General features: G+C 38.5%; 2 protein-coding genes across 3 annotated transcripts in view; both read left to right on the forward strand.

Annotated features, from left to right (window-relative positions):
* Positions 1 to 22185, forward strand: part of Rrp6 (exosome component Rrp6) — a 260688-nt gene that overhangs the window by 210292 nt on the left and 28211 nt on the right. The window lies entirely within an intron of this gene.
* Positions 1 to 22185, forward strand: part of Best2 (bestrophin 2) — a 62247-nt gene that overhangs the window by 30282 nt on the left and 9780 nt on the right. For both annotated transcript variants that reach the window (XM_034983374.2, XM_034983375.2), the window contains exons 4-8: positions 16256 to 16385; positions 16977 to 17215; positions 19087 to 19215; positions 19777 to 19884; positions 20329 to 20559. In XM_034983374.2, coding sequence (XP_034839265.1) covers positions 16256 to 16385; positions 16977 to 17215; positions 19087 to 19215; positions 19777 to 19884; positions 20329 to 20559 — 837 coding nt within the window. The remainder of the gene's footprint in view (positions 1 to 16255; positions 16386 to 16976; positions 17216 to 19086; positions 19216 to 19776; positions 19885 to 20328; positions 20560 to 22185) is intronic.

Raw genomic sequence — 22185 nt, forward strand, 5'->3', positions numbered from 1 at the left:
TTGCACGATAACTCAAAAACTATGATACATAAAAATAAATAAAAATCTGTTTTAAAATGCACAAGTGAAGACCTTTCATATGATACCCCACTTGATATAGTTGTCTTACTTCGAAAATTGAAAATACTAATTAGTTTATGACCATAATTAATTTTTTTGTGTGATGTAACTACAAATTCACGGTTTTCAGATTTTTCCCCGAATGTCTGCTATAAGACCTACCTACCTGCCAAATTTCATGATTCTAGGTCAACGGGAAGTACCCTGTAGGTTTTCTGACAGAGCGACAGACAGACAGACAGACAACAAAGTGATCCTATAAGGGTTCCGTTTTCCTTTTGAGGTACGGAACCCTAAAAATAGGGGTAAGGTTACATTAATTCGCATAGAGCTGAAAATTTGTAAGAATGTTTGCAACACCATTATTAATGAAATGTAAAAAGTCCCCATCGAACCGACATTTTCAAAAAAAGATATTCAAGGTCAAATTTCACAAATATGGGTTTATTGCGTTTTTCAGTCAAACGGTAAGTTTTATCATAAAAATATAATGAACCAAATTGTAGATCATGCAATTTCTCTAAAAAATCTATAAAAATGTCTTAATTTTTCTCTCCTGAGTTACTATTTCTGAGATATTACGATTCAAATAGTTGAAAAAGTAATTTTCTTCATAATTTGCAAAAAATATTAAACATCACATAGAGCTATAATAAGAGTAAAAGTATTTTCATATTGGTATGTTTATCTAGTAGGATACAAAAACAACAATTTATGAGAATATAAATAATCACATTAATTTATAGTTTGTCTCTATGTGTCTATGTTTGTTACTCTTTCACGCAAAAACTACAAGACGGATTTGGCTGAAATTTTGAATGGAGATAGATTATACTCTAAATGAACACATAAACTACTTTTTATCCCGGAAAGTTAGTCTCTACCCAGAGCCTAGTATTAGTCTAATACCTAGACCTCCAAAAAGAGAGTTGCTCCTGCGTAAAATAGCATTTAGAAATTATTCTAATGAAATGTAGACGGGGAATTCCACGATATTTGGAAAACCGGTCTGAACTAGAGGCAGGCCTAGGCCCCGGTTATCTAAATTTGACACTTCTATACCGTCATGCTTTCTACAATCAAATGACAAAGTATAATATTTTATCTCGATGGTGGGGCGGAGACTGATTTAATTTCTAGGGGGCTAAGAACGATCACGCACTGTATCGGATCCGAATCCGTGAATTACGCATATAAAAATATCACAAACGCAGCAGAAAGTAATGTACATTGGCCTTTAGAATGACATTTCAGCTTTGTAGAGCGTTGTCTCGGTCACTGATACCTATGTGACGTTTTGTTGGTCTCAATAACAGAGACAGTGCTCTTCAAATATGTTATCTCCTTCTAAAGGTTGATGTACATTATTTTCTGCCTTGCACTGTACGTCATACTTATGTCATAGCTAACCATACTTCGGATCGAATAAATGCTTAACCGCACTAAGGGTGATTACACACTGCATTTTATGGTTCTAGGTCAACCGGAAGTACCCTATAGGTTTCCTCGACACGACAGACGTACAGAGAGACAACGAAGTGATCCTATAAGGGATCCTTTTTTCTTTTGAGGTACGGAACTCTAAAAAGTCTTAGCCAATCTTCTCGGTAATAAGGACATTCCGAATTAGTGATAGATTGATGATGATGACATAAATCTAACACAACAATTGCGATAGTAGCAATGTAATAATCACAATGTCGGACATTGAAAAAAGACACTTTTATTATAATGACGTTGAGGAAATGATTGTTGCAATAAATAATGACGAGAATGGGTTAAAATTAATCCCCTCTTATCAGTGCGTAAAATGTCATTTATGACGTCATGTACTCAAATGACATATTATTTTGATGACTTATCGGGGACTGCCTGCTGGCCTGCAGCCTGTATTTTTTATACGACTGCCCAAGAAAAAGAATGTAGTGTTTTGAAGGTGTATATATTATGTATATGAGTTTCTGTATGCCTTCATAACTTTTAGATATCTGAACAGATTTGAATGGACATGTACTTAAATGGCATTGACTAGAATTCTTCTGAAAAAAAATTAGTATGGCGGCTGTATGACGACATTTTCAGAAGAGGAAGAGAGAGAGAAGTTTTCGATAGAGAAGTATAGTCTTTTTAGTTCGTTTCTTGGCAGAGCAGTTGTGTTTTTTATTTTCAACTTAATACTATAAACAATGATCTCTACAAGAATTTACTACTTATCAATAATTTTTGATGCGAGTTGTATTGTAAGTGGATGTAGTCTTAAATATATAAAAATAAAAGGTGACTGACTGACTGACTGACTGATCTATCAACGCACAGCTCAAACTACTGGACGGGTCGGGCTGAAATTTGGCATGCAGATAGCTATTGTGACGTAGGCATCCGCTAAGAAAGGATTTTTGAAAATTCAACCCCTATGGGTATGAAATAGGGGTTTGAAATTAAAAAATAATTCTTGTATTTGTATTTTGTTCGGAGCGTTCTCCGGTATACGTTTTATTTAGTAACTGTTATGGTATGAGATACGGTATTACAAATATTTCCCCTCATCTGCTTCTTACCTAGAGCATTATGAGATGATTATAAACATTTTGTTAACGTCATTATTATAAAAGTGACTAACATTTTCACATACTCGGGGAAATTATTATTTGCCTGGCAAACAAAAGTTCAAGTTATTCTCTTTGTGTTGTTTTCCTCAATACTGAGGGTATTGACCTTTTCCATTAATGGGATGATAGTGCGGGCTTGCCAGTGATGACATTTGGCTAACTAGGGGCCTCAGAAGAAGGTTGAGAGTCACAAAGAGCTTTGCTTGGAGTTTCTCTGCGTGATCAAATCAGAAATGAAGAGATTGGTAAGAGAATCAGAGTAACCGACAAAATTCAGTGGTTTGCGAAGATGAAGTGGCAAAGGGCAGGGCACATAGAAAAATCGATAGGCGGTCCCAAAATGCTGGAATGGCGACCTCGCACCGGAGAGCGCTGCGCTGAAAGACCCCTTACTAAATGGGCAGACAACATCCGCAGGAATCCGCTGGAATTTTAAGATAAAAGATCAATTTAACCAGGTTTTCCAAAGAAAATAAAAATTTCAATGGCATAATCGAATGAGATAGTTATCCTAAGGATTTAAGTACCTACCTACTTATAAGTCCCACAAATTGCTATTGAGATGGAACCATGTATCATTAACTTCAAAATGACGTCATTTTAACGTCATTTGACTATATTTAAGTAAAAAAAATATACCATCACTCGAAACTTCAGTCTAGTGCTGACGTCACTAAAATGGCGGTCACGCGCATTAGCAATTTGCGGGACTTATATTAACTAAGAGTTTATAAAAAGGCTCGTATAACGTGACTAACTAAAGTTCGTGTTATTTTGTTCGCTGTCAGCTCTACCTTGACCGTAATGCAAAAAAAACTACTTAGCATTTCGTTTCTACAATCATAGCTTATAGGTACTCAATTTTTACCAAAATAAACACTCACAAAAACATATGGCCAATTGGGATTTTAGGTACCTACTTTACTTGCTCTTAATTTTATACCTGCATAATACCTACGTAATTAATAAATTACTAGCTTATGCTCGCGACTTCGTCCGCGTAGTCTACACAAATGTCAAACCCCTATTTCACCCCCTTACGGCGGTTACGTTTATTACGGCGGTTACGTTTATTACGGCGGTATTTGGGTTTTCGGCAACAAATGAAGAAATATGTATTTCAGGATTTTTGGAAATTTAACCCCCATCTCGATTTTCTAAATTCCACCCGAGAGGGCGGGTCAGCTAGTTTTGTTATATAAAACCTTGGTCCGACTCGCACTTGATCGGTTTTTTAGATTGGGCCAAAGATTACAGCTTGGCAAAAATTACTATAGTCGACGCATTTTAAACTGAATCGTCGAGTTATCTGTCTGTTTCGCTCGCACTTACAGGACCTGTAAGTGCGAGCGAAACAGACAGATAACTCGACGACTCAGTTTAAATATAGTTTCATTTAACAAACGAATGAACCGCGAGATAAATCAATGTACCTACTCTAAAATAAACATGATTAGCATTGACATCTATTGAATATTGACCCACTGATCTTAATAAAATTAGTTTTTGATACCTACATTCGAGTGAGTGCCTCGTAGAGCACGTTAAAACGTCGTCGGTGCCAGTTATAACACCACTACCCATAGATAGGGGTTTGAAAGTGTAGTCCACGCGGACGAAGTCGCGAGCATAAGCTAGTAGTAATTAAAGCTGTGATAGCCTAGTGGTTAGGACGTCCGCCTTCTAATCGGAGGTCGGGGGTTCGATCCCGGGCACGCACCTCTGACTTTTTGGAGTTATGTGCGTTTTAATTAATTATATATCACTTGCTTTAACGGTGAAGGAAAACATCGTGAGCATGCCTGAGAGTTCTCCATAATCACGGAACAGTTCCGTGTCCATAATGTTCTCAAAGGCGTGTGAAGTCTACCAATCCGCACTGACTATGGCTAAAACCCTTCTCACTCTGAGAGGAGACCCGTGCTCTGTAGTGAGCCGGCGATGGGTTGATTATGATGATGATGATGATGATGAATTAAAGACAAAGGCTTTATCCCGACTTGGTATCCCGAAAAAACCTAAATCCGCGGTTTTATTTGTTTCTCATGTCCGCCACGTTGGATTTGCAATGACTTCATGCGAAACGCTCCCGGACAAAGACAACGACAATTCATTTAATAAATCTAGGTAATTAGTAGTTTGCCAAATAAGGCGGAAATGAACACACGAACAAACAAATACTCGGGTAAAAAAAACCGGTCAAGTTCGAGTCAGGCTTGCGCAACGAGGGTTCCGTACTACAGTCGTATTTTTAGACAAAAACTAAGTATGATGCATAAAAATAAAATAAAAATCTGTTTTATAATGCACAGGTGAAGCCCTTTCATATGATACTCCGCTTGATATAGTTATCTTACATTGAAAATTGAAAACACTTATTATTACTTCATGATCACAATTTTTTTTTGTGTGATGTAACCACAAATTCACGATTTTCAGATTTTTCCCCTTATGTCTGCTATAAGACCAACCCAACCTACCTGCCAAATTTCATGATTCTAGATCAAAAGGAAGTACCCTGTAGGTTTCTTGACAGACAGACACAGACAGACAGACAACAAAGTGATCCTATCAGGGTTCCGTTTTTCCTTTTGAGGTACGGAACCCTAAAAACAGCACCCCAAGAATTGCTAGATGAACTCATAATCTTACCTTGAAGATTAATCTGCGTTAAAATCTTACGCCCACTGTATTTAAATTACCTTTATTACATATAATTGCACAGTAGTTTTTCTTAACCGACTTAGCAAAGGATTATGATTTTAGCAGTCTATTAAGACTTTCAAAATAATCTTATTGAATAATATAAACATGAATGTTTTCCTGTTTGTTACCTATGTGTTCGCGCATCATTCATCCGATTGAGTTGAAACTTTGCACAGTTGTTGTCGATATTTGCGTAAAGATTTCTGACTTAGTATCATCATCATCAACCTGCGGCACTACAACCCTTTGTGCGTCCTAGCCTCCTCCAGTCTTCTTCATCGCGGTCCTTCGTCTAACTTCTCCAGTTTGAATATATATTTTTATGCATCGATGATTTATATGCATTCTCCTCAGATCTTCTTGTACGTATTCCATCCAACGCTTCTTTGGCCTGCCTTTTGATCTTTTCCAAGTATCAAAAAGCGCTAATATTTTTTCTTATGCCGTCGGAATTTTCTTGTGTCAGAATTTATGACCAGTTGATTTTTTAGCCCTGTAGAGTAGTTAGCTCAACGAAGAACCCAACTCTTTTTTCTGGGTTTGGAACTGACTATTGTCAAAACAGTCCATATAATTAACTCCACAACACGCGCAGAGTTTCTGAGATAGTACAACGAGTACATAGGGAGGTTCCGGGTTCAATTCCCGGCAGGGGTTTGGAATTTTATAATTTCTAAATTTCGAGTCTGGTCTGGTTGGAGGCTTCGGCCGTGGCTAGTTACCACCCTACCGGAAAACCCGTGCCGCCAAGCGATTTTAGCGTTCCGGTACGATGCCGTGTAGAAACCAAAGGGGTGTGGGATTAATAAAAAAACCGGCCAAGTGCGAGTCAGGCTCGCGCAATGAGGGTTGACAGACCGACAGACAGACAGACAACAAAGTGATCCTATGAGGGTATGTCTGTCCACTGTCTGTCTGCTAGCTTTTCACGGGACAACAGTATAACCAATTTTAATGAAATTTAGTTCAAAGTTAGCTTACATCCCGGGGAAGGACATAGGCAACTTGTTATCCCGAAAAATCAAAGAGTTACCACGGGATTTTTAAAAACCTAAATGAGAGGATTTTTTTCCGACCTAATTCACATTATTTCAATTTCTCTAGAGATCTCTAACTTTTTGAGAATTAAACTATAGCTATAATTATACCTTCCTGTTGAATCACTCTATCTATTGGTGAAAACCGCATTAAAATCCGTTGCGTAGTTTAAAAGATCTACGCGTTCATACATACATACAGACAGCGGAAAGCGACTTTATTTTATACTATGTAAAGATGTTTATATACAAGAGTCATTGTTGCTTTTTGTGTCGCTCGCAAGACAAAAGCTATGTTACTAATTGACTCTTGTGTTTCATATTGATCATTCATCACGCCAGCGTATCGTGTAGTTATTTCTTTGCTAAAGGTCAAAATAACTAATACCTACTAATTATTTTGTTATGTATACATTTACTTTGAAAAAATATTGTATTTTTTGTTCATAACAGGTTTTGAACTGGTCTACGATCTTATGTTTAGATTATACTTACTATACTTACATGTATATTGTAGATACCTTATGTTTTATTTAGATTTACGAAACGCGTTCGATAGATTCTATCGTAGCATTATGATTAACCAAGTAAAATCGGCTTTATAAATCCCAAAGTGACCGTAAGCAGTTCGTAGTCTCGACGTAGGTTTTTGTGTCTGAACACGTTCTAAAGTTAGAACTCTAAAAAAAATCAGAATCAGGTGTCAGTCAAGGCACACCATTAGGACCTCTTCTTTTCCTGATACTGAATAATGACTTATGACCAGCTATCTTCGGTTCTTAGTAAGTAAATATCTGTTATTGTATTATGCAGATGATTGTTAGGTAAATTATTCAGAAACAAAATCGGAGCCTGGTATCTAAAAAACATGTCGACGAAAAAGCAATACCAAATAAATCCGTGCGCAGTAATTTACAGCACACTATTAGTTTTTGCCTATTATTATGCACAAGAATATTTATCATTAATAAAATATAATATCTAACATTTTTCCTTGTCGTCTCATGTAAGTTTTATGGACCGCTAGACTAGAAATAGGTAGTTATTTCCGTTATTTTTATTTACAACTAGCTGCCCCGGCGAACTTCGTACCGCCTAACAGTCGATTCTTTTTCAGGATTTAAAAAAAAAAAAACTCTCCGTAAGAACCATCCTCGTACTTCAAGGAATATTATGAAAAAATAATTAGCGAAATCGGTTGTTCTCGAGATTTGCGATCAGCAACACATTCAGCGATTCTTTGTAAATAATTAATTATTATCCTATTATTATGGTACAGTGACTAAAGTAGTTTACTGTGATTCATATCCATTTGGACGGCGTATATTTTTTGTAAATATAAATTTTTTTTAGTGATAAATTTTTCTGTATGTTTTATAGACTAGAGATAGATTTTATTCTTAATTATAATTAAATGATTCATATCTTGATAATTTATTTATTTAAGTATGTATAAAAAAACTAGATGATGTCCATGGCTTCGTCCGCGTGGATTTTGATTTTTTAAATAACCGTGGGAACTTTTTGATTTTCTATGATAGCTTATGAAGTATGACACATGCGACCACATTATTTAAATTATATTTTTGAAAAATAATATCCATTAAGTACCATGATCAACTATTTTGTGAGGAATTCTAGTAGGTAGGTAACATAGCCACATCTGGCACAGTATCTATACTTAACTAGCAACCCGCCCCGGCTTCACACGTGTAGCTTATTACAATTTTCACAGAGACCTCTAATTTTCTTGAAAATAAAATATAACCTACGTCACTCAGGAGTAATGTAGCTTCCTACTGGTGAAAGAATTTTCAAAAACGGTTCAGTATTTCCAGAGCGCGTTTGGAACCGTCGTAGCTTTCGTTTTAAGTTTGCGTAATAATTATCACCATCATATCTTACAAATCCAACAACTGACAATCGAAAAGAGTAATTTATTACCTACCTATTTTGAATAAATCATTTGACTTTGACTTTGACTTTAACCAGAGATTACTTCCTACAAAGAAACTTACAAACTTTACCTCTTTATAATATTAGTTTGTACCTAATAAGATTTAAGCCTATAAGAGAAAATAAATTTTCGAAGGGTCTACACTCAATTGAAAATTGTGATTATTCTTAGAAACATAATAGAGAGAGCCAACGCGTGCCAGATCTTCGTTATTTTATAAAAGCTGAAAGGGGACAAACCCCAACACTGGAAGGAATGTTTGTTTGAATCATGGTGGTTTTCGAAGGTAACAGGTAAGAAGGGTTTCAAAAAAATTACGTCAAATCAAATCAAATCGTAAATTTTATTGCCTTTAAGTTGCTGAGTGCTGACATAAATTATATAAGGAATACAGAAAACTATTAATAATACAGATAAAGAACAATTAATAACAATTAAGTAGACCTAGGTCTAGGTCTAGGACTAGGACTAGACCTGACTTGTTAGTCATCACCTGACTAGGCTTGCCTCATTTATTGTTAAATAAAGTTAATTAGCTAAAGTACAAAGTTTAATTTTATTTTGTTTTCTTCAGAATAGTATTAGAAATCACGCCATGCGTTGCCAGACGCATAGTGTCGTGGCAACCCCCTGCCAGACATTCTTAGATTATAACAAAATTAGACTTTAAATACTTTGACTTAAAAAAAATTAAACCTCTATTACCTGTTATCTCCCAAAACCACCATGATACATGGTACGTTGGGGACCTTACGCAGAGAAATTTTCAGCTTTTATAAAATAACGAAGGTCTGGCATGCGCTGGCTCTTAGTCCATAATGTACGTGTAGAATATTATATCAAAGCCCGCTCAAATCTCCTCATTCAGTTAGTTCACATTCGAGGAAATTATGACGATGCATTAATTAAAATCTAACGTGAACCGCAAAATTCGTTCCTTTGACAAAAGTATTTCAAACTGACTGTAATTACAGATTTTATGAATAGGGTAAATATAATTATGTCCAACATGGTCTTTATATGTTTAATGTGAACTACAAAATTCGTACGTTTGACAAATTGTTTCAAACAGACCGAATTGCAGATTTTATGAATAGATAAGTAAAATATAATATGTCGTACATGTTTTTTTATGTTAAACGAACAAGTTTTTTTAGGGTTCCGTACCTCAAAAGCAAAAACGGAACCCTTATAGGATCACTGTCTGTCTGTCTGTCTGTCCGTCTGTCTGTCAAGAAACCTACAGGCTACTTCCCGTTGACCTAGAATCATGAAATTTGGCAGGTAGGTAGATCTATAGCTGACATTTGGGGAAAAATCTGAAAACCGTGAATTTAGGGTTAGATCACACAAAAAAAATTAAATTGTGGTCATGAAGTCATGAACTAATAATTAGTATTTTCAACTTTCGAAGTGAGTGACTATATCAAGTGGGGTATCATAATATTATGAAAGGTCTTCACCTGTACATTCTAAAACAGATTATTTTTTATTTTTATGCATCATAGTTTTTGAATTATCGTGGAAAATGTCGAAAAAATACGACTGTGTTACGGAACCCTCATTGCGCGAGCCTGACTCGCACTTGGCCGGTTTTTTACTCCTAGCTAGGTGGTACCTAGAGGAATAGAAGTCACGTAGATATTATGTAGTCTATATGATACGTTATAATGAACTCCTCAGTTATATATTTCGTAAGAATACCCTTATTATAAATTCGAAAGTGTGTTTGTTTGTTGGTTTATTGGTTTGTTGGTTTGTCCATCAATCACGTCGCAACAGGTATAGTTATAGAACTGGAGAGTGACATAGGCTACTTTTTATCCCGGGAAATCAAAGAGTTTCCACGGGATCTTGAAAATCTAAATCCACGCGTACGAAGGCGCGGGTACAGCTTGTAGTCTATTATACGTTATAATGAACTCCTCAGTTAAATATTTCGTAACAATATACCTATAATAGCGGGTTCGAGACACGTTTGTTACAAAAACTGGTTGTTTTCAACGATCCGCCGCGAATGTACCTAACAAAGCGTATGCATAATCAATAATTTTAATACGTGCTAGGCTAAAAAACTCGTCACAGCATTCTGACCCTAATGTTAAAGGGGTTACGGACTTTATGAATCTGTAATAGAGCCGAAACCGTGGCAAATCCTTTCTAAACCACCTTATCATGTGACGTACCTACGTCTATTTCAAAGTACAGTACGCGGCTGAAAGTAATGTAAGTACATCGGCCTTTAGAATGACATTTCGGCTTTGTAGAGCGTTGTCTCTGTCACTCATACCTATACGACGTTTTGTCGGTCCCAACGACTGGGACAGCGCTCTACAAATCTGCTATCTCCTGCTAAAGGTCGATGTACTTTACTTTCGGCCGCGTACTGTTGTCTATCTGTCTGCCTGTGTCTGTACTCTATCTGTCTGTAGGTTTCTTGACAGACAAACAGGCAACAAAATGATCCTATAAGGGTTCCGTTTTTCCTTTTGACGTACGGTACCCTAAAAAACTTAAAACTCATAGTGAGATAGATAGATAGAGATAGACAGAAAGTAGATGGAGATAGATAATATAGTCATGACACGTCGATAGTGCGCCCTTCACCTTGCTGAATCGCAACGAGGAAAACCTTAGCAATCAGCGAAACGTGAGATCACGTAGAGGATCATCTGTCGGCCTTCTTATAAATATGCATAGTTTTTCCATTTCACGAAGTCGACTGGCTCATGCTTGTGTTTGTGTGCCTTTGCGAACCCTTGCTCGCGACTGATTGGTCCGACATGCACGCACACTTACGCAATGCCCATGTAAACGCTAGTTAACTTATATACTCATTTGTCTACCATTCAAATATTTATAAATATTTACCTAAACCACTTTATATAATATTTGATAGTAATAATCGATTTATTTATTCTGTATTTTACAAATTGTATATTACCTTGTTTAGTGCATATATTTATTTAAGTATTGTTGCGTACACTCTTAATCTATTGTTTTTGTATTGTGACCAATAGTTGAAACCTGTTTTGTGTGCCTTTATAATAAAATAAAATAAATAAACGAGGTAATCACAAGTAAAGTTCACTCGTCTTCGTGAATCGCAAGAAATGTACTTGTTTAATCTCTGTGCTAATTGTTTGGTAGCCATTCATAGTCATCATCAACCGATAGACGTCCACTGCTGGACATATGTCTCTTGTAGGGACTTCCACTCGCCACGGTCTCAGCCGCCTGAAATCTGAATCCACAGGCTCCGTGCAACTCGTATGATGTCGTCCGTTCACCTAGTGGGGGTCTTCCAACGCTGAGCTTTCCGCTGCGAGGTCGCCGTTCTAGCACCTTGACCTTAGGACCCCAACGTCTATCGTTTTTAGGGTTCCGTACCTCAAAAGGAAAAACGGAACCCTTATAGGATCACTTTGTTGTCTGTCTGTCTGTCTGTCAAGAAACCTACAGGGTACTTCCCGTTGACCTAGAATCATGAAATTTGGCAGGTAGGTAGATCTTATAGCTGTCATTTGGGGAAAAATCTCAAAACCGCGAACTTAGGATTAGATCACACAAAAAAAAAAATGTGGTCATGAACTAATAATTAGTTATTTCAACTTTCAAAGTGAGTGACTATATCAAGTGGGGTATCATATGAAAGGTCTTCACTTGTACATTCTAAAACAGATTTTTATTTATTTTTATGCATCATAGTTTTTGAATTATCGTGCAAAATGTCGAAAAAATACGACTGTAGTACGGAACCTTCATTGCGCGAGCCTGACTCGCACTTGGCCGGTTTTCAAAATATGTGCCAATTCAGCTTCGCAATCTGTTGAGCTACGAGTATGTCGGTTACTCTGGTAAAACGGGCCGAATTGAGAATTTATTTCCAATATTTCCTCCGTATTTCACTTTTGGAAGTCGCTTAAAAATTAATTGCCTATCGTTTCTGATTAAAACTGAAATATCTAGTTACTAAGAAATTGTATCCAATCGTGTTTCTATTATAACATACATGGCTTTAAATTAAAGACTCAAAAGCACATTAATAAAATTGAAAGTGGATGTTACCTAGATGTAGCACGCGACAAGTCGAGATGGCAATCGGGGTATGAGGCGTGGGGACGCCCATATTTGAAAACTATAAGTATAATACCTACAGAGTAGTACACTACACAACAGTCAAAGTCTAGTATAGACACAACAGGTCGAAATGGCAATCGGGGTGGGGACGCCCCGCACAACCGTACAGCCCCCGCGCTAACGCGGTGCGGGATAGAGCGTGTGACGTGCGGATGTGCGGGGCGTCTCCCTACCCCATACCCTGATTGCCATCTCGACTTGTCGCATACTATAGGTGTTTACGAGAACATAAGTCCTTACCTAGAACTTGCAATAATAACTATAAGCAATGATAATAATTAACTAACCGAATGAGTTATTTGTTTCCGTTTTTGTAGTTATGATGTAAATTGCTTTACGAAATAGCTAACCTTACCACTGGGCCACGACATTCTAGGGCCACGACCATAGCGCATGGGCGATAGTCTCCCTGGGTATAGAATTATATTTTAAGTATACGAGCGGATACACGGCGTGTACTACTACGCTAAAACATAATGTGCTCATTGCATTTTTTTAGTGGGCTTAAACCATCTTCGCATTATTGCCTTTCTAATGAAACCAGTTTGAGGCACATCGAATGGATGGTTTCAAAGTCTAAAACGGACATAGGTAGAAACATTTTGTATTTTATATAATACTAGATGATGCCCGCGACTTCGTCCGCGTGGATTTAGGTTTTTAAAAATCCCGTGGGAACTCTTTGATTTTCCGGGATAAAAAGTAGCCTATGTCACTCTCCAGGTCTTTGACTATACCCATGCAAAAAAACACGTCAATTCGTTGCTCCGTTGCGGCGTGATTGAAGGACAAACCAAGAAACCAACAAACAAACAAGCAAACACACTTTCGGATTTATAATGAAAAAATGAAAATGAAAATATTTTTTATACATGTAAACTTTTACAAGTACTTTTGAATCGTCGGATGCATCTACCACTGGTATAATATGAGTAGTGATTAGGATAGGAGTATGTAATGTGCGCTCAACTATAACAATAGATACTTAGATCTTCCTCCGAACTGATATTTATTCTGGGAATCTAGCTGGTCTCATGTACTATAGTACTTGTAAAGCTAAGCTGATTTCTAGTTCCATGTAACGACATTAAAATACGACATGACGCAAAAAGCAACAATACAGAAAAGATTGAAAAGCGTTATGTATGTGCCCAGTATGTATCATATTATACTTACCAGGCCTCTTGTTACATAGGATATTGTTACGGTAACAATCAAGGCCCACACGCTATGCTGTGTAAGAGTTAACGTCCATGAAATTCCGTTCAAGAAAATCTACTAAATCTCTAAACTGCAATAATGGCTTATACTATAGAATTCGAAGTTCCAAACTTCCTCTTAGAACTTCTTCTAAGAATCAAACCATCACCGGCTCATTCATCATCATCATCATCAACCAATAGACGTCCACTGCTGGACATAGGTCTCTTGTAGGGACTTCCACACGTTACGCTCTTGCGCCGCCTGGATCCAGCGGCTCCCTGCGACTCGTCTGATGTTGTCAGTCCACCTAGTGGGGGGTCTTCCAACGCTGCGTCTTCCGGTGCGAGGTCGCCATTCCAGCACCTTGGGACCCCAACGTCTATCGGTTGTACGAACTATGTGCCCTGCCCATTGCCACTTCAGCTTCACTCCCGGCTCATTACTGAACACGATTCTTCACTCAGAATGAGAAGACCCGTGATCTGAATTGACCTAGAATCATGAAATTTGGCAGGTAGGTAGATCTTATAGCTGACATTTGGGTAAAAATCTGAAAACCGTGAATTTAGGTTTAGATCACACAAAAAAAATTAAATTGTGGTCATGAACTAATAATTAGTATTTTCAATTTTCGAAGTAAGATAACTATATCAAGTGGGGTATCATATGAAAGGTCTTCACCTGTGCATTCTTAAACAGATTTTTATTTAGTTTTATGCATCATAGTTTTTGAATTATTATGCAAAATGTCAAAAAATACGCCTGTAGTAACCCTCGTTGCGCGAGCCTGACTCGCAGTTGACCTTTTTTTTTTCACTAAGACTCCATAGCTCCAGGGTCTCCACGGAAAACGGAACAAAAATATAACTCTCGATAAGAGGGGCATACTTGCATAGAGAATATGTTGTCAAACAAAATGTACAATTAGTAGATGCTTATACGGTTTTGTTGAAACAGGTGCGTTCGATAGTTTACTCTAATAAGGTCACGAACGTGGTTGGTTAGATGAAAATAATGTTATTATTGCAAAAAAGTTTAAAGTTTAATGGCTTTAGGTTTTGTATTCATTTATCACTACTAAACTAGAGCCTTGTCCCCAACACTGGCAGGAACGTTTGTTTAGATAATGGTGGCGGGAGATTATTAATCTAAATATATAAAAGGAATGACTAACTGAATGATATATCAACGCACAGTTCAAACTGCTGGACGGATCGGGCTGAAATTTGGCATGCAGATAGCTATTATGACGTAGGCATCCGCTAAGAAAGGATTTTTGAAAATTCAACCTCCAAGGGGGTGAATAGGGATTTGTGTATTCCACGCGGACAAAGTCGCAAGCATAAGCTAGTAGGTATTAAAGGTATAATAAAATCTAATTTATATATATTTTTATATGTATAAATAAATTAGAATAGTATTAGAAATCACGTCATGCATTGAAAGACTTTGACTTTGCTCAGACTTAAGACACTGTTAAAAGGAGACAGTGATATATCACTGGCAAAAATCTGTCTCGTTTAAAGTCTGAGCGCTCTACAGATTTCCCCTGCCATGCCAGACACCCTTTAAACTTTTAAACTGTAGTTCTTAGTCCATGGAGCTCTTGCGGTTAAAAATAATAACAAAAATTCCATAGTTTTTAATTTGTGATTATCATTAGCTCGCAATAACATTGTTATGTAACCGGCATTAACTATGTTACGTCGCAGTAACTTGGAACAATATATTTTCATATCTAGAGATTGCGACGTGCAATTATGCAGTCATGTTTTTTTCTAAGAAACTCATAAATTTTGAATGACATACCTACAAGTCCTACAACTACCTGTAGTACCGATAGGTTGAAATGGCAATCGGGGTGGCGATGCCCCGCACATCCGTCCAGCCCCCGGGCTAACCCGATGCGGGATAGCGCGGGTGACGTGCAGGTGTGTGGGGCGTCCCCCCACCTCACACCACGATTGGCATCTCTACCTGTCGTGTACCACAAAGCGAAAGTGTTTGTTTGTTAGTTTGTCCTTCAATCGCGTCACAACGGAGCAACGGTTGGACGTGATTTTGACAGTTACTTTTATCCCTAAAACCAAAAGTTCCCACGGGCTTTTTAAAACCTAAATAGAAAACGAAGTCGCGGGCATTAGCTAGTCTATGTATTAAAGGTAATGGGCTAACTGACTGACTGTTCTATTAGCGCACAGCTCAAACTACTGGACGGAGGCTCGGATAGCTATTATGACGTAGACATCCGCTAAGAAAGGATTTTTGAAAATTCATTCCCTAAAGGGGTAAAACAGGGGATTCGAAATTTGTTTAGTCTACGCGGACGAAGTCACGAGCATAAGCTAGTTTATCCATAAAGTTCTTAGAAAGTGTAAGAAGTCTGTCAATCCACTCTAGGGCACTATGGTCTAAGCCCCTTGTCTTTGTGAGAGGAGACTCGTGTTTAGAAATGGGCTGGTGATGAGTTTCGATGATGATTATCCGTTTAGTGATGAGTGCAGCCTAGAAGACGTTCATAGCACAGTTTGTTTTGGTTCCAGGATGAAACTGGGCGGCTGATGCGGCGGAACATAGTCCGATACGCGATCCTAGCATACGTGATCACCTTGCAGCGAGTGTCGCTCAGGGTCAAGCGGCGCTTTCCCTCGTGGCAACACGTCGTTGATTCTGGTGAGAAAAATTGAGCAGCTGCCGTACAAAGTGGTGTTCGGCGAACGCAGCCAGCGTTCTAGGCACCTCGCCTCGTTACGGTGGTATCAGAACCCTTATTATAAATGCGAAAGTGTGTTTGTTTGTTGGTTTGTTGGTTTGTGCTTCAATCACGTTGCAACGGAGCAATAGATTGACGTGATTTTTTGTATGGGTATAGTCAAATACCTGGAGAGTGATATTAGTTACTTTTTATCCCGTGAAATCAAAGAGTTCCCTCGGGATTTTTAAAAACCTAATTGCACGCGGACGACGTCGTGGGCATTAGCTAGTATGTAACGCATAATAGCGTCTAAGGTGTCTGGCGTAGGTGGTAACTAAGTAAGTAAGCACTGTAGTCTTATCAGTAGGAGGTGCCAGGTTCGATTCCTGGCATGGATTTGGAATTTTATAATTTCCAAATTTCTGGTTTGCTCTCGTGGGAGGCTTCGGCCGTGGCTAGTTACGATTTAACGTTCCGGTACGATGTCGTATAGAAACCAAAGGAGCATGGGTTTAACAAAAAAAAAGAGCAAAATAAATAAATTATTTTTACTCCATAATTTATTCCAGGACTTATGCTGGAATCCGAGAGAAAAGTATTCGAGAAGATGGACGGGAAGAGCCCCATGTCAAAGTACTGGATGCCCCTGGTTTGGGCCACGAATATCATCAACAGAGCCCGGAAGGAAGGCCTGATTACCAGCGACCATATAGTCCAGACCCTGCTGGTGGAGCTGTCGGACATCAGGCGCAGATTGGGAGCACTGATTGGGTACGACACGGTGTGCGTACCTCTCGTCTACACACAGGCTAGTAGTTGCTTGCATAATATTTTAGCGCGGATTGTATATGATCAACCCATCACCGGTTCACTACAGAGCACGGGTCTCCTCTCAGAGTGAGAAGCGTTTTGGGTATAGTCTACCACGCTGGCCATGTGCGGATTGGTAGATTTCACACACCTTTGACAACATTATGGAGAACTCTTAGGCATGCAGGTTTCCTCAGGATGTTTTCCTTCACCGTTAAAGCAAGTGAAGTTTCATTAATTAAAACGCACAACTCCGAAAAGTTAGAGGTGTGTGCCCGGGATCGAACCCTCGACCTCCGATTAGAAGGCGCCAGACGGACGTCCTACTCCTAACCACTAGGCTATCACAGCGGATTGTATAAACATGAAGATTTTTCCTGTAACTCAGAGATTTTAGTCACTAGGTTTTTTTAATTTATAGACTACCTACCTAATCATAGACTAGCAACCCGCCCCGGCTTTGCACGGGTAGCATATTATAATTTACTAGCTTATGCTCGCGACTTCGTCCGTATGGACTTCATGAATTTCAAACCCCTGTGGTATCCCTTTAGGGATTGAATTTTCAAAAATTATTTCTTAGCGGATGCATTGATAAATCAGTCAGTCAGTCACCGTTTCCTTTGGATACAGATTAATGGTGGAAAATCGGAGGAAAACCTTTGCCCAGACTTTAGTCTGTACAAGCTAATTTAGTCTAGACTAGCGCTTGGCTGCAATCAGACCTGCAAGTGATGATGCAGCCTAAGATGCACGCTTGCCTATAAAACGTGGCCTATTCACTCTTGACTTGAAGGTACTCAGATATTAAAAGTGGAAAGGAAAATTGATGCCAGAAGGGCCCTTCATATCATAACGGTTCGAATTAGAAACGAGGAAGCAAATCGCTTCGTACGTGTCCATTGACTTTTGGCGATCTCCAGTTCATGTCATAGTACCTATACGTTGATGTCGGAGCATTCTTGTACCTTTCCACCTAAAGAGTTGGGTTAGATCATCCTCTTATCCGTAACGACTAGCTTCATTGTTTTCCTTAAGTTGAATCATTTTTTCCATATTTCTATTATATTATGCAATATCGAATCATCATTAACGTCATAGTCAACCGATCGACATAAGTCGCTTGCAGGCGCTTCAACAGTTTTACGCAGCTCGAATCTATCAGCTCCCTGCCACGTCGTCTGTTCACCACACTATAATAGTTATTGACTCGATGATTGTGAAGGCTCTTGATACGTTGCGAGCAAAGAGTATATATAATCACTACTTGCGTGAACAGGAGGATTTTGTGTGTGTTCCATATTTGAGCGGTGTTCGAAGAATAGAATAGAATAGAATGTTTTTTTATTCATGTAAACTTTTTACAAGTGTTTATGAATAGTCAGGTAGTTTTAATTTACCACTGGTTCGGAACGCCGTTCCCACCGAGAAGAACCAGCAAGAAACTCGGCGGTTGCTCTTTTTAATTTTTCAATTTACAATGTTATTATACCGTACTATACAAGCCATTGCAGCCCCGTGCATTGCTGGAGCGAGTCAAATCCAAGCTTTTTTATCGTTTACATAGTCTGCGACTGTATAATATGCTTTTTTTAGGAGCATACTTTTAACACATTTTTTAAACTTGTGTAAAGGCAAGTCTAAAATTGCTTGTGGCATTTTATTATTAAATATTACACTCATTCCCACAAATGACTTTCCCACCTTCCAGAGGTGAAGTTTAATTGACAGCGAGTAGAGGTAGTATATATGCCTCTACGCTACAGAGTCACTCTCAAGAATCCGAAGTTGGCAATCCAATTGATATTGGCTGCTTTGCGTATATTCGGTCAGAAGAACATTTTGGATTTTATGACTTATTCTTTCCAGGTGGTGACGTTGGCTCTGTACACATACTTCGTTGCCGCGCTGATGGGCAGGCAGCTGGTCCCGCCTGCTCCTGGCAGCACCTCCAAATACGAGCCCGATGTTTACTTCCCCCTGTTCACAGCTCTACAGGTATCTCACTCTACTCATCCCTTAATCAACCCATTCTCCTTTCTATTTACTCTGGCATTATCATCCCCATTATGTGATATTTTTTTAGGATAATGGCTATGACTAACATTCCCCTTTCCCCTCCAAATAAGTGTAAAACTTGTGCTGGGAGTAGGTACGATAATAGTGGTGAGGTTTGAACGCGCCGACCGTTCAGAATTCAGTCCACTCCCCAACCGTTGAGCTATTGAGGCACTTGGAGGATCAATGGCGGAGAATGCAGAAATAAGCAATATGAAGCAGAAAGAGATATTCTCTCATATAGATATAGGTATTATTTTAAGTTTTTAGTGGTGATAGTATTTAAGCGCCATCTATGAAAATTTTATCGAACGTTGGCTAGAAACTTACTCCTTGATTCAAAATTAAAAAAAAAACAAAAATATATATTTCAGTAGACCATTAATTTTAAATACATAATACATTGATTGTTCATCCTCATCATTTTCTTAACCCATCGCCGGCCCTTTTCTGAGCATGGTTCTCCAAATTAGAAAGGTTCTAAATGCTTTTTTGTTCCAGTTTTGCTTCTACGTGGGATGGCTAAAGGTGGCCGAGGTACTCATCAATCCATTTGGTGAAGACGATGATGATATAGAACTGAACTGGTTAATCGACAGACACATCAAGGTGCGTACGTCGAAGTTAGTCATCTATGTTATAGCCAAAGAATTTTTATGTACTACTTCGTAGTACAACAAGGATGTCCTATGGAAGGACCTCCTATGTCGATGGTTATAGCTTCTTCCATCTTTCTTAGAAGGAAACGCTGTCATTTTCGATTCGTTTATTTAATTGGCACGCGTTATACAGGCCAGACAAGGGCCGGACTCTCTTGGTCATAAACTCGTGAGATCCTAGAAATATAGGTACTTACGGCGGCACTTATCTCTCACGAGAGAGAGATAAGATTTTACGCCATAGAAAGAGAGGCACTTATAGAATTTTGGGCTGCAGCGCAGTGCGAGCCAATTGCATTTTATTGCGCACCTATTTAAACGACTACGAAGTGAGCCTTTTGTAGCTGTAAGTAGCTAATAGTATTCTGTGGTTACACCTCAAATATTTTTTCAGGCTGCCTATATGATAGTCGATGAAATGCATGAGGAACATCCAGAACTCCTCAAAGACCAATATTGGGAGGAGGTAGTGCCCAAAGACCTGCCTTACACGGTAGCGTCCGAGCACTATAGACGTCATGAACCCTCGTGCTCTGCCGACCATTATAAGGTCAAGACTGAAGATGCTGTCTACGCGAACGTCCAGTCCCCTAGAAAAAGCCATGACGAAACATACGCTGACTATGTAAGTAGATGGCACATTGAAAGTCTTTCTGTAAAATGCTCTAGGCACTGTTTGACGTCTTTTGTCTATGGTAAAGTGTAATGGTCTAAGAGCCAGCGCATGCCAGACATTTGTTATTTTATAAAATTTAAAAGTTTAAGTGTGTCTGACAGGGGGTTGCCACGACACTAAGTGTCTGTCATGACATGAAAGGATTTCTTATAATACTATTCCAAAGAAAATATAAAAAAACTAAACTTTATACTTTGATGTAAGATTTTTTACACCTTTAATACCTGTTATCTTTTAAAGCCACCATAATCTAAACAAACGTTCCTCCCAGTGTTGGGGACAATATGCAGAGAAATTTTCAGCTTTTATAAAATAACGAAGGTCTGCCACGCGCTGGCTCGCTTACGCTCTAGGTAGTCGACATTCAACAGAAATAAACGAGCAGATTCGGACCGAATTGCTTCCTATCTACACTGCTATATTTAGAATATAGAATACCCTTATGTTACCTTTACCTTTACTATCGGATCCAAAGGCGGGCTGTTCGACTTGTGGACGATCCCAAACTAACCGGCTCGTTGAAAAGCCTGGAGCACCGCAGAGACGTTAGCTCTCTATGCGTGTTCTATCGCCTGTATAATGGGGAGTGCTCTGAAGAGCTTTTTGACCTCATTCCACCCTCTTTATTCTACAACCGCACCGCGCGCCACCGTAAGGAATTTCACCCTCACCATCTGGGTGTCTGGTGCACTTCGACCGTCTGCTGCGCCAGATCCTTATTTCCACGCACGTGCAAACTGTGGAACCAACTCCCATCGGCGGTGTTCCCACTAGATTATAACATGGGGTTATTCAAGGGGCGGACCAACAAATTCCTAAAAGGCCGGCAACGCATCGGCGGCTCCTCTGGTGCTGCAAATGTTCATGGGCGGCGGTAATCACTTAACATCAGGTGACCCGCCTGCTCGTTTGCTATATCTATTAAAAAAAAAAAACCTTATATTTTACATTTTCGTATAGTTGGTTAGAAGAAATCTATATGCTGGTATCGTAAGATTGTTTGAAGAAATCTATATGGTGTTTCCAAGGTTTTACACCTTAAAAATCTAAGAAACTGCATACTTTATAATATCGATTTACTCAAAAAATCCAGAATGGAGCTTCTTACATATCAGATCTTAAAAACCATGATAATTTGACCGTTTTTCGGTAAAAATTGGTCTATATTCTCTCCAGAATGCTAACTGTCTTTGTAGTACTCGTAATAGGTAGGTACTGGTGATATGTCGCTGGTTATTGATTTTTTGATCTATAACATTGGACCTTGTGTATCTTTAAATCATCTCATAAGCATGGTATCTACTTTATTTGTATAAAACAAAAAGAGAATAGTGGAGGGAAATGCCCTTGTTCATCTGTCTCCAAACATCTATGCAAAATAATTGGGTATTTGACTCCAATTTTTTTATTACTTTATTATAAACTTGGATAAAAATAATGACGTAAACTGAAAAAGCTAATTAAATCGATCAAATAACAAAAGTTATAAGCATTTAAATATTTCTGATTAGACAGAGATAGCGATATAGCATTTTGACGTCACACCTTACTAAGGCCCGGTATCCACCTAAGCGG

Source organism: Maniola hyperantus, chromosome Z (assembly GCF_902806685.2).
Source record: "Maniola hyperantus chromosome Z, iAphHyp1.2, whole genome shotgun sequence".
Classification (NCBI taxonomy): Eukaryota; Metazoa; Arthropoda; class Insecta; order Lepidoptera; family Nymphalidae; genus Maniola; species Maniola hyperantus.